The sequence below is a fragment of the Gossypium hirsutum genome, chromosome D08, assembly GCF_007990345.1.
Source record: "Gossypium hirsutum isolate 1008001.06 chromosome D08, Gossypium_hirsutum_v2.1, whole genome shotgun sequence".
In the NCBI taxonomy this organism is placed as follows: domain Eukaryota; kingdom Viridiplantae; phylum Streptophyta; class Magnoliopsida; order Malvales; family Malvaceae; genus Gossypium; species Gossypium hirsutum.
In genome coordinates this window covers 44379601-44393436 of record NC_053444.1, presented here as the reverse complement: position 1 = coordinate 44393436, position 13836 = coordinate 44379601, and the positions used below count along the sequence as shown (strand labels likewise).

General features: G+C 32.5%; 1 protein-coding gene across 14 annotated transcripts; it reads right to left on the bottom strand.

Moving 5' to 3' along the window:
• Positions 1 to 4161: 4161 nt before the first annotated feature.
• Positions 4162 to 10026, bottom strand: LOC107891976 (conserved oligomeric Golgi complex subunit 3). 14 transcript variants are annotated; one of them, XR_005917265.1, is made up of 11 exons: positions 9326 to 9444; positions 8827 to 9050; positions 8510 to 8593; positions 8364 to 8406; positions 8225 to 8259; positions 7987 to 8048; positions 7863 to 7906; positions 7563 to 7622; positions 7327 to 7446; positions 6708 to 6941; positions 4162 to 4401 (listed from the first exon to the last, which is right to left on the bottom strand). XR_005917265.1 is itself a non-coding variant. In XM_041099265.1 (8 exons), exons 3-7 carry the CDS (start codon positions 8974 to 8976, stop codon positions 7868 to 7870), a joined length of 378 nt encoding a protein of 125 aa, XP_040955199.1. In that variant the 5' UTR covers positions 8977 to 9050; positions 9326 to 9444; positions 9535 to 10026; the 3' UTR covers positions 7562 to 7622; positions 7863 to 7867. The 14 variants fall into 14 exon arrangements, 1 of the variants encoding a protein (XP_040955199.1); XR_005917263.1 differs by having other exon boundaries at positions 8169 to 8259; positions 8364 to 8593; XR_005917264.1 differs by having other exon boundaries at positions 8364 to 8593.
• Between the last annotated feature and the right edge of the window lie 3810 nt (positions 10027 to 13836).

Sequence of the window (13836 nt, the reverse complement as noted above, 5' to 3'; positions counted from 1 at the left end):
AACATATTGAATCCCAACCTACTAATGACATTTTTGGATGACCATCAACGCAGCCCCAAATAAACTACATAACCAATCTCTCGATTTTTGCGTAAACTCCTTTTGGTATCAGCATAAATTGCATAAAGTAATTCGAAATGGATAAAAGAACTGATTGGGCCAAAGTTATTCTTTCCGCTATGGATAACTTCCTCGCATCCCAATTTTTCAATTTACGCCTCACCTTTTCAACAAAAAAGCTTATAGTACTGTTAGTTACCCTATCATGAAGGAGAGGGACACCTAAATAGGTACCAAGGTTCTGAACTTCCTGAAAGCTTAACATTTGGGTAATTCGATTATGAGTATCATCTTCAATTCCTTTATAAAAGTAAATATTACTTTTTCGAGTATTGATTTTGTGCCCCCAAAACTCGCAAAAGTGGTTCAAAATGTTCTACAATAAATAAACTTGATTAAGCTCTACTTTACAAAAGATAACCAAGTCATTTGTAAAAAACAAATGAGAAATTGCATAGCCCACTTTTGAAAGATGAATTGGTCTCTATTTGCTGATATCAATTTCTGAACGAATATTATGACCAAGCCATTCCATGCATAACACAAAGAGGTATGGCGATAGTAGACATCCCTGTCGGATCCCTCTTATCGACTTAAACTTCTGGGTAGGAACTCTATTCCAAAGAATCTGGATAGAAGAAGAAGATATTGCCGACATGATCACTTTTCGAAGAAATTTAGGTATCCTAGTAGCTTTCAAAGAAGCGCCAATAAATTCCCAACTAACTCTATCATAAGCCTTTTCCAAATCCAATTTAATTGCCATCTAATTTTTCCCATTCTATTTGCGTCGTATAGAATATATGACTTCCTGCGCTAAAATAATGTTATCAGAGATATTTCGACCAGTTATGAATCTAGCTTGCTCTTAATAAATAAATTTAGGGAAAACCAATTTAAACCGATTTGCAATCACTTTCGTTACCAATTTATACAGGACAGAACACAGACTAATAGGACGAAACTGACTAAACTTCTTAGGGTAATCCTTTTTGGGGATTAAAACAATCAGAGTATTATTCAACTCCGATTCAATAGGATTCCCAGAAAAAAACCCCTTCACCCACTTGCAAACATCATTACCAAGGGTATCCCATTGACTTTGAAAAAAATGTACATGGTAGCCATCACTTTCTGGAGCTTTTAGCGGAGTCATGTCAAATAATGCCCTATTGATCTCTTCATTTGTGACTAACTTTTCCAAGAAAGCAATATCCGAAGGATTAAGACGTGGAAATATATTGTTTGGAAGGTCTCACATGACCTGCGAAACTTCTCCATATAATTTCTCAAAGAAACCCACTGCCTCTGTTTGTAGAATTTTCTAATCAAAGCACCACTCTCCATTATCGAGACGTAAGGCCATGATACGGTTAAACTTCCTTCTCTGAATTGTACAACTATGGAGGAATTTAGTATTTTGATCCCTTAGTTGAAGCCAGTTGTACTGTGCCTTTTGTCTCCAAAGCAACTCTTCATGGTTAAACACATTTTCCAACTCATCACGAATCTTCAATTCTTGTTGAACTAAATGATTGGAATCATAATGATCTAAAGCCTTTTGGATGTTATAAAGCGACCTCATGAGATGTCATTTACGGGTTGAAAGGAGCCCTTCCTTTGCCCGACTCCCATTACTACTATCAGCAGCAGGTTCTTATTGGTTCACCAAGCCCTTCTTTGGCTGGTCTCAAAAGGAGCGAGCCTTATTTTCCATTGGTCCACCGAGGCCCAAACTGGTTTTTCTCCCCTTAGATTATTAAAGAATCCCCCGTCCAAATGAGAAATCGTTGTGGCCTTTTTGTTTGACAAGTTAGACCCAACAGTTGGTCCAATATCACATTTAGAAATATTTATCTGGCCTGCAATATTTCTAAAGCCCAACTCATTAAATTGGCTTTTATTCCTTGACCCATTATCCAACCAACCATTGGTCTGGTGAGAAGCCGCCCTTTTTTGTTGATTCCCACTAGGGGTTCCCTTCCCTTTATTACGCCGAATATCTGTCAACCCATTCACATCTCCAGAAATTAATTATGGATTCAAATCCCGATCAGTCAGGGACCTAAAACGGGAACCTTCCATATGCTTTTCCTGAATTTCAACATTCTTCTGCGCAATATCCCTAAACTTCCACCTTGGTTTCCTTTCTACATGCATCCAAGGCCCATAATTCTTGCCCTTCTCTTCCGGTCTATCCACGACCATACTGTGATTTTTCGGTAGCAATTCAGGCGGTGCTGGTTTCTTTTTCGCGTTCAGTTCAGAATTTCTAAAGGTACAACTCTCCTTCACATGGCCATACCTTCCATAGTGGAAGCAAACCATCAGTAATAATTCGTATTCCACTCTTTGTGTTTTGCCATTGATTAAGATTTGGGACACCAATGGCCTCTCTAAATTAACATAAACAACCATCTAGGCAAAACGACCTATTGCCTTACTGTCTGTGTTCATATCTAAGTTGGCTACCTTTCCAACCATTCCCCCTATCTCGACCAGAATTTTATGCTTTATACAAATACCCTGGTAAACGAGGGAGTCTGATCCATGCCATTACCATATTCGGATATGCCTGTGATGGGTTAAAGGCCATCGTCCATGGTTGCACTGTTAAGTATTGGCTAAAAATGATCTAAGAGCCTTCAAAAAGAACGTTCTCGTAGCCTAGCTTGTTTTGAAATTTAACCAGAAAATAGCCATTTTCAATATCCATCATGTGAAATGGTGACGAGGGTTTCAACAGGCTATGAACTTTATTCTGCAAAATTGAAAAACCAATATTATGACCTAAAAGTTTTAAAATCACTGTATTATCCATACCTAGGATGAGAATTTGGTGGACCTTATCTGAAAAATTAATAGATGGAACTCCATTTACAAAGGACTTCTGTATGTCCCCTTCTAGAATATTAAAATCTTCTTTTTCCTCTAAGCCATTGCTAACAATCTTGGATGAGTGACCTACAAGCTCGTCTCTCTAAGAGATTGTTTGTTGTAGACATGTCGATCAACATATTACTATCCGTATTATCATCTTTATCTCTGAATCAAACCTTTTTAAGGATTAATCCTTTCACAGAAGAATCCACAATACCAGCGTTTTCACAGAGAAGACATTTTTTACACTATTCTCTTGTGATTTGCTAATTTAAATTCTATGATGTCAAAAATAATAAGGGGAGCGCCTATTAATATTATAGAGGATACACATTTTTCGATTTAAAGATTTAGGGCATTGGAGTAATAATAATTCAAAATATTATGTAACTGTGTAATTGAATTGATGTCACAAATTAATTATACATTAATTTGGTTAAGAAAATTATAAATAATAAGTTAAATAAGTCATATTTAAAATATCAACTATTAATGTAACTTCTTCTTTTTCCTCTGTGTATCTTAATTATTTGTATTATTTTTTTGTGTAACCATTACAATGTGAAAATCATATTATTGTATAACAATAGTCTCTAATTATAATATGGATAACGGGTTGATGTCATTTGTTTTTAGAGTATAATAAGATAATAGTTAAATAATGAAAAATGACACTTGACATCATCTTAAACTTGCTTGTGAAATTTCTTTTACTCCATTTAAGATGTACAGAATAATTACCTTTATAATACACTACACCAAAATAGGTTTTTAGCGGCGTTTTTTTTGCAAGCGCCACAGAAAACGCCGCTGTTGACAACGTCGCTAACTTTTGCGGCGTTTTTAGAAACAAACGTCGCTAAAGGTCATGACTTTTAGCGGCGCTTTTAGAAAAGGCCGTTAAAGACCATGACCTTTAGCGGCGCATTTCCCACAAACGCCGCAAAAGGCCAAGACCTTTAGTGGCGCTTTTCTTACAAAAGCCGCTATAGGTCAAGACCTTTAGCGACGCATTTATTACAAACGCCGCTAAAAGATCATGACCTTTTGCGGCGCTTCTACCAAAAATGCCACTAATGACCTTTGGCGACGCTTTTTCACAAATGCCGCTAAAAACATGACTTTAAAAAAATTTAATTAAATAAATTTTATTTTTGAAATTTCTATTAAAATTTTAACTTAAAGCTAAATATAAAAATTAATGAATTTAAATTAAGAAAATTAAAACAAGATACATTCTATATTAGAATTACATAAGAAAATTGTTTACATTCTATATTAGAATTACATAAGTTTTGTGACCGCATTTAGTATAGTTCCTTAATCTTAAAGATATTTCAAAATACAACAATTTCGCAAAAAAGGGTACAATATTTAATATAAGTGCAACAACAAGCACATTATTTATCATAAACTTCTCCAGGCTCTATACATCCTCCAAGCTGGAAATCCATCTCAATTCTGAAATATTAAACGTCAAAACTGGTCATCAGCATGCAAACAACATGGCTGTATAACTTCAGCAATAAGTTATGCTGTCATCAAACTATGCCTCAAATCAAAGATATAGGTTACCAATCCACATAGAGAAATGCATGTATCTCATTCTGCCAAATACATTAGACAATTTGTGGAGAGGAGAAACCAAAAAACAATCATAAATTGTAAGAACAGATTATGCTTGGACTATATGCTTCTATGCCACCTTAACTAGAAACTATTTCACAGAATTGATTGCCAACTCAAGCATACACTTAGACATCAAGTTTTCAACCAAAAAAATTGGAGCCAAGAGAATAGGAACAATAACAAATCACGCAACTCATCGAGACAACAGAAGCAATATATAAGTTTACACACTGACCGAGTTCTGTTCCAATGGAAGGACTTCGAGAAATAAATCAAGAATGTCGCTATTTTCAGAATCATTTACAAATCGTGAAAGTGCCCGGACTGCAAGCATACGAATTAACGGAACCTTGTCCACCACCCGAAATTTCATTAACTCTATCACCTCATCCCATAGTTCATCGCTCACTTCTGAGTCATTGGGCAACTGTAATATTATCTGTTTATATATATATAATTCCTAAAATTCAAAACGCTAAAAAAGATTTAAAAATCAAAACGCTCACTTCTGACCAATTTTCTTGGCAAAATAAATGATCATTTATCAAAAAATTTTAACATCATGCACTCGCAAGTCAAACTTTTTTATTCATATATGCCGACTAAATTTTAATTCAATTGATGTTAGTATAATTGTCAATCTGTGACTAAATTTTAACATCATGCACTCGCAAGTCCCATTACATCTACCATAAACATAAAACAGTAAAAGGAAGAAACAAAATATTCTTTTCTTATCCTGATAAATCATAAACAAAAGTTACCAGAAATGTACATTCAAAGTCCAAATAAGCAAAAGGAAACTAATGCAGACCATAGCATACCAAAACTTCATTTTTCCAATTTATCAAAACATTGCCTTATTTTCTAAAAAAAACTTTGTTGCTGGGTCGTAACTAAGGCGGGAAATGAAAGGCTGACATTACATGACTCAAGCTCAATGCAAAATTGTAATTTTGAATTTTATTTTTAAATTCTAATTTTAAATCAAAATAAAAGTTAAAATTTCTCAAGTTTACTTCATTAAACTCATAGCTAATTGTAATTAGCTGAAGTTCAATTCCCAATCTCAAATTCGACTTTTTAATACTTAATTTTAATTTAAATTTAAATTTTTTAAATAATAAAATTATAAATATAAACAAAAAGTAGCTCAATCATATTCATAATTTCCCAAACCATGTATTAAAATACTTAAATATAACTCATTTACATGTATTAAAATACTTAAATATAACTCACTTAATATATTTAAAATAATACAAAAAATTGAAGCAACTTAATCCAAACCGTCCGATGTCCACATGTATTCCATCTATTGAATTGAGAGCAAAATTTTTATGATAAAAAACCAAACAATATCTTAATCATTAGGTCGGGAGTTCACTTCTTGCTAATAAGAATAAAACAGTTTTTATGACTATCCATTTACCTTTTTAGAGAATATTTATTATAAAAGAATAAATTACTGCAGAAACTCTAATTTCAAAAGAAAAAGAAAAAAAACCAAACAATTCTATAAGATGTAGTAACATAACTTGCTACTCTTGAACACTCCAACATCGACTTCAATGTCATGACATGCAACATTGCACACAAAAAGATGAATTAAACATCAAAAGATAAGCTTTCATACATGATTATTAAGTTGAACAAAAAGTATGTGTGACATGGGTGTCCCATAAGTATATTTATTTAAAAAACAAGAAACAAAGTCATAAAACTTCACCACTTGCCAAACAAATATTTGTGAATAAAGCCAGTAACTTAAGATATGAAATAAGAAATTAAGTGCAACAACTAAAACCAAGAAATACTTGCTTACAAACATCAATCAATGGATGAAAACTTGAAAAAGCCAAAATAAGAAACATCGACCCTGAATCCATCAATGATTAAAAGGAACACAGACTGACGATGGACATGCATATATGCATATAAGCAAGCATAGAAATTGAAGCAAATGAAAAATAACATCCACATTTACAGGCAAATCAAGAATAACTTATTACTTTTAAGGCATCAAAACTGGACAGTTCACATTTTCTTCATATTTGCACATGCATCCTTTTCTTTGTTATTATTATTTCCATGAGCAACGTACTACTTAAGCATTAGGATAACACAGAATTACATACCATGGCCAAGAAGATGAGCCAGATAATCTTCTGGTTTCTGCAGATACGCTTGCAAAAGACAAGGCAGTGCCCACCTTAATTCAAGGATATGGACATCCTTAACTGCCTCTAACCTGTAAAGTTTACCAGCTCTCCAGACAGGACCTTCCACCTTAAACTCTGGCTTTCCTTGAGAACCTTGTCTGACGTTAGAAAATAATTCAACAACCCAGTGCTAAAGTACATCCAAAGACTCTGCACCATCAAGAAGTATTATCATGATTATGCTATTAAAGATGTAAACAAATAATTTAGATAACAATTACACCATAATTTTCTTCCAACTGACATATGTACAATAAGCACTGAAATTCCTTCAAAAAATTAGAATAAAATGCTTAAGTATGTTTAAGCTTTTCATGGAAAAGTTATAAACTTAAAAAAATTAGTTAAAAAATCAGCTGTCTAAACAAGGTAAAATGGATATGAAAAATAAAACAAAATTTTGGACAGAAATGGAGGAAAAAAGAGGCAGTGAAAATAAATGCCATCCAAGTTAAAAGCACTGTTGCCCTCAGAGACTAGAAAGAGAGAGTAAACAATGGCCACAAATCTAGAGAATCACAACAAAGTAACTTACCACCACCAATTACCACTAACTTCATCAGTCTGCCATGGTAATAATCATTATACAGTTCTAGTATTTGTTTGCATAGATCAATCCCTTTTTCAATAGCATCAACCAGGCTCTTCTTGTTTCCTTCCATTTAAGACAAGGAAAATTCCCATTTTCATGCCAGCAGACATAAATGAGTTAAAAGTGAACAAATATCAATTGGATGCAGAAACTAGTAGTTAATGGAATAAGCAGATTACCATGTCAACATTGAATCGTTCAATCCCAGCCAGAATTTGTGGTGCTAGAAACAGATCTGCCTGCAAACAAAGTCAACAGACCATATTTATGTATTATTCAGAACATTTCAAAATAAATAGTTTCAGATATTTCTTATTCTATAGTACATTAGGAGTGAACTTCTAAAAGGGTTTGATAACAAGCAACAGTAGATGATATTAGCTAAGTCAAACAGAACTTAGATCTATGGCTAACTCATTAATTCATCTAAAATCCAAAGGCATATATAGTTCAGGGGCAGAATGGCATCTAGATGATACCTGATTTACATTTTCTTAATCACATATTGCTGCAGGAAGCACCCCTTCAAAAAAAATAAAAATAAAATAAAATCAAACCACATTAATTCAAAGGCGTGTATAAACAGGAGAGAATGAAACCAACCATAGAAACTTCATCTCCAGTCGCATATTTTCCAGCATGATCTTTTAACAGCTTCTCAAGCGCTGAAACAAAGAAGCTTAATCAAATCGATATGCTAGATCTATTAGAGGAAACAATAATCCTGATGGCATTTAATCTTAGTAAAAGAGTAAAAGTAGAAAACTATGAGACCCAAGAATAACTTGAAAATTGTAGAACAAAACAAAAAGAAAACGCCATATCATCTTCCACGCCATACACTTTGGCTCTTCTCCAGAAATACGTTAACCAAGCCTATAACAGTTACAATTTATAAGCACAAGAGGAGGAGAATAACTCAATACAAATTGTAGAAATCAAGTTAGGTTCTATAAATAATGGTAATAAAGAGCATTTACATGAGGGTCTGAATTGACTTGCAGGAAAGTAGCTTTCCATTGTCTGCAACCAATGACAAATGCAGAATGCTCCAGTTTTGTAGGATAATCCAATCTATAAGAGAAGCAAAGAATTGTTAAGAACAAGAATTGTTAAGAACACTTACAGCTGTTTCTGACACCACGTCTGCAGAATGCTCCAGTTTTGCAGGATAATTCAAGTCTTCGTTAATCGGGATATAATTTGCAATCTGAGTATTCAAGAAGACAATATGTTCAGTGTTGGGATGTGTGGTATTAACTCAGACAGGCACATTCAGAAAGCACAATACAGTTTCTCCCAACATGGTAAACATGAAGTGCAACTGTATGCAATTTTATTTTTAAATCTCAAAAGATTGACAACTAAAATAATTTGTTCTTTCAAAAACAGAGAATAAAGTCACAAACATATACATGAAAGCACACATAAGCAATAACAAACCTCATCACGGATATATGTTCGAGCACGAAAAGTCAAGCGTTCATGAATGTCTGCCAAAATTCTTTCTAATGATGGGCGTAACCCTGCCAATGACTCACTCTTTCTACTGAGCTGTTCTCCCAAGACTTCAACTTTGAGGATATCAACCATTTCACAAAGAAAATCAACATTTGCTTATACAACGTTAACCAAGTCGCCTATGCCTGTACAACAGCATCCTCAACCTGAAAGCAGTATTGAGCGTGAAATTAAAAAAGAAAAAAGAAAAACGAAGTGGTACTCCAAAAAGTGCAGATGAAACACATAAGTAATAATAAAATAGAAATTCATATAAATACAGAATGGAGGGAAAGAAGTATTACTGCTACTAAAATTTTTAGAAGTTAATGCGCAAGGCATAAACCATCATAGAGGTGGCACACAAATTTATAAAAAGGGATGTAGAACATCCAGGAAAAGTATACCAAATTAATATTTAATTTTGCTTAAAAAAATCAACCTTCAAAGATGCTAATTCCCTAAGGCCCATTTCAACTGAAAGCATACTCTCAATATTTCCTTCTCCAGTCAGATCATTAAGATCCCGGACAATTTTACTCCGGTCTAAATGTCCACCACCTGTAACAGTTCTAAAATTTAATAGGTCAAAATAATATATATTAAAAAGAAAGAGGGATTAAACGGGATGTAGTCAGAAAATGAACTAGCCTTTATCCCAGGCCTCCTCTTTAGCCTTTTGTCCAGCTGAGACAACAACTTCAAATGGAAGAGGAGCCAATGCCGACCAGTATTCATGCTTTGACACTGCTATATCTGCACATATGCCTGGAAAATCCAGTAGCAATTGCAGAAAAAGCAAATCCTATCAGGTTAATAAACAATAAAATGCAAACTCCATCACCAAGGGAACAAAATAAAAAGGCTAAGTATTACTGGGGAATCGATTTCTGGGGAATCGATTTAGGGAGATTTCTGGGGATGGGGGGAATCAAAAAAAGAAGGGGGGAAAAAGAATATTTCATTTGAAATATTGGGATAAAAAAATATGAGAAACAGTTAAACTATGAGCTCTTCTGAGATGTATGCAAAAAGAGGGAGAGAGGGGAAGATGGTGATGAAGACGGTGGTGGAAGAGAGAAACACTCAGGTGTTTTGAGGATACCAATTTTAGGGGGGAAATTTTAGGGGTTTCAGGGGGAAATTTTGGGATAAAAATGCGTAAAAATTTTGGGAAATTTTTTATAAATTGATTTATTTTTTTGCGGAAAGTCGCTATTGGTTACCTTTAGCGGCGCTTGTTATAAAGTGCCGCAAATTTTTTTCATTTTGAACAAAACGACGCCGTTTTGCTATTCTAAATTTTTTTTATTTTTTTATAAAAACGCCGTTATTGGTTACCTTTAGCGGCGCTTCTTGTAAAGCGCCGCAAAATTTTTTCATTTTGAACCAAACGACGCTGTTTTGCTATTCTAAAATTTTTTATTTTTTTATAAATTGATTTATTTTTTGCGGCGTTTTTCTATAAAAACGCCGCTATTGGTTACCTTTAGCGGCGCTTCTTATAAAGCGCCGCAAAATTTTTTCATTTTGAACAAAATGATGCCGTTTTGCTATTCTAAAATTTTTTTATTTTTTATAAATTGATTTATTTTTTGTGGCGTTTTTATAGAAAACGACGCTATTGCTTACCTTTAGCGGTGCTTCTTATAAAGTGCCGCAAAATTTTTTCATTTTGAACAAAACGACGCCGTTTTGCTATTCTAATTTTTTTTTATTTTTTTATAAATTGATTTATTTTTTGCGGCGTTTTTATAGAAAACGCCGCTATTGCTTACCTTTAGCGGCGCTTCTTATAAAGCGCCGCAAAATTTTTTCATTTTGAACAAAACGACGCCATTTTGCTATTCTAGAAATTTTTTATTTTTTTTATAAATTGATTTATTTTTTGCGGCGTTTTTATAGAAAACGCCGCTATTGCTTACCTTTAGCGGCGCTTCTTATAAAGCGCCGCAAAATTTTTTCATTTTGAACAAAACGACGCCGTTTTGCTATTCTAAATTTTTTTTAATTTTTTTATAAATTGATTTATTTTTTGCGGCGTTTTTATAGAAAACGCCGTTATTGGTTACCTTTAGCGGCGCTTCTTGTAAAGCGCCGCAAAATTTTTTCATTTTGAACCAAACGACGCCGTTTTGCTATTCTAAAATTTTTTATTTTTTTATAAATTGATTTATTTTTTGCGGCGTTTTTATAGAAAACGCCGCTATTGGTTACCTTTAGCGGCGCTTCTTATAAACCGCCGCAAAATTTTTTCATTTTGAACAAAATGACACCGTTTTGCTATGCTAAAAATTTTTTATTTTATTTTTTATAAATTGATTTTTATAAAATAAAATAAAAAGTACTCTCAAAATAAATATTGTATATTTTAATAAGAAAACAAATGATAAAATGGTTGTAATTAATTATTAAGTTAGAATGATCTAAATTAAATAATTACCTATATATCCATATCATTTTTATTTCATTTTTATTTTTGTATTTTTTCTTATAATTTGGTCCTCTCCAAAATAAATAATTATACATAAATATCCATATCAATCTAATACTTTTTTAACTTATTTATTAATTCTATTTAAACTAATTTAAATATATCAAATGGTTTAGATTACATTTTTTTAAATATAAAAGCATTAATTAATTGTATCAAAATTTTATCATTTAACAAATCTCAAGTAAACCTTAACCTTAAACCCTCTAAATTAACCATTCAATACATATAAAATCTATCTATTATATATCTCTTAAATAATTTAAACTATACTCATAATTTCAATATATTTGATTTATTATTATTATTATTATTATTATTATCTATTTTACAATTATATAAGAACATATTTAAAATATAAATTAAAAAATAATTAATCTGAACTCAAAACCTTAACTCGACCCCTGAATCCCTAAACCTTAAATCCCTAACTCTTAACCCCTAACATCTAACCCCTAAACCCCTAACCCCTAAATCTTAAATCTCAACCCTTAAAACATAATCCCTAATTATAACCCCTAAATCCATACTCCTTAAACCTTAAAATATGAACTCCTAAATCGGCTTTAAATCTTAAATTAATCATATACCCTAAACTAAAAACCCTAACGAATTTATTATTATCTCTTTTACAATTATATAAGAACATATTTAAAATATAAATTAAAAAATAATTAATCTAAACCCAAAACTCTAACTCGACCCCTGAATCCCTAACTTTTAATCCATAAACCCCTAACCCTCTAACCCCTAAACCTTAAATCCCAACCCCTAATCCATAATCCCTAAACCCATACTCCCTAAACCTTAAAATATGAACTCCTAAACCGGCCTTAAATCTTAAATAAATCATATACCCTAAACCAAAAACCCTAAACAATTTTATTATTATCTCTTTTACAATTATTTTAAATAATAATATTTTAAATTTTCCATGTGTTTTATTTCAAATTATTTCTACGTGTTATAATTTTTTTCTGAAGATTTTAAATATTCAATTAGAAATAAATTGAATTTTATTTAATATGAATAAACCAATTAAGATAAAATATTTTTAGCGGCGCTTTTCAAAAAACGCCGCTAAAGCCCTGGGCATTAGCAGCGCTTTACCAAAAACGCCGCTAAATCCCTGAAAGCTCAGAAAACGGTGTCGTTGGGCTTAGGTTTTTTTTTGCGGCGCTTTTCCAAAAACTCCGCTAAAGCCCTGGGCATTAGCGGCGCTTTACCAAAAACGCCGCTAAATCCCTGAAAGCTCAGAAAACGGCGTCGTTGGGCTTAGGTTTTTTTGCGGCGCTTTATCAAAAACGCCGCTAAATCCCCGAAAGCTTAAAAAAGGGCGTCGTTGGGCTTAGGTTTTTTTGCGGCGCTTTCCCAAAAATGCCGCTAAAACCCTGAGCATTAGCGGCACTTTCTTAAAAACGCCGCTAAATCCCCGAAAGCTCAGAAAATGGCGTCGTTGGGCTTAGGTTTTTTTGCGGCGCTTCCTAAAAACGCCGCTAAAGCCCTGAGCATTAGCGACGCTTTCTTATAAACTCCTCTAAATCCTCGAAAGCTCGAGAAACGACGTCGTTGGGCTTAGGTTTTTTGCGGCGCTTTCTCAAAAACGCCGCTAATGCTTACTTTTAGTGGCGTTTTCCGTAATGCGCCGCTAATGATCGATCATTAGCGGCGTTTTTTATCCAAACGCCGCTAAAAGCCTGTTTTGGTGTAGTGATATTATATTTTCCTAATAGCACTCCAACATTATAGTTAATAATACCATCATAAATTTTTAAAAAGTAATATTAAATTATTATTATTTAAATGTAAAATAATAATATTAACCCCCTTTAAATTTTAAAGGATTTTTTTTCAATATATACACTTCTTTCACAATTATAATACCATATTTACTCTTTAACACAAATATATTGTTGAAGTTTTTAAAATTTTACTTACTAAAATAAGTATTAACTAAAAACAACTTATTTCTTATTTTCTTTTTAAAATTTTAAGTAAAACTTTAACTTTTACAAAAATTCGCAATTAAAAAAGAATTAAAAAAACTTTGGTGAAAATAAATTTTTTTGAATCCATTGTGTTAAAGACATTCAACTCATATTTACATGAAAAATAAATTGTAAATACATTTAAATTGTTTTTGAATTTTTAAAATGATTATGAAAATGTTTTAAATTACTTATTATTTGACAAAACACATTAGTGAACAAATATAAATATAAATAAATATTTATATTTATGTAAAAAAACCAGATTTAAATAAAACAAATTAAATAAATATTTATATTTAAAATATCATATAGAAAAACCAATTAAATAAATAAGATTATGAAAATAAAAAATCGAATAAGAGAATCAAGTTTTACTAGATGTTGGGGCCTGTTTTACAGTTTCCTTAAGTCAGATTCGGCCGCTCCTATGGTACTTGGAGAAACGTTGGTCGACTGTCTCCCAGGATA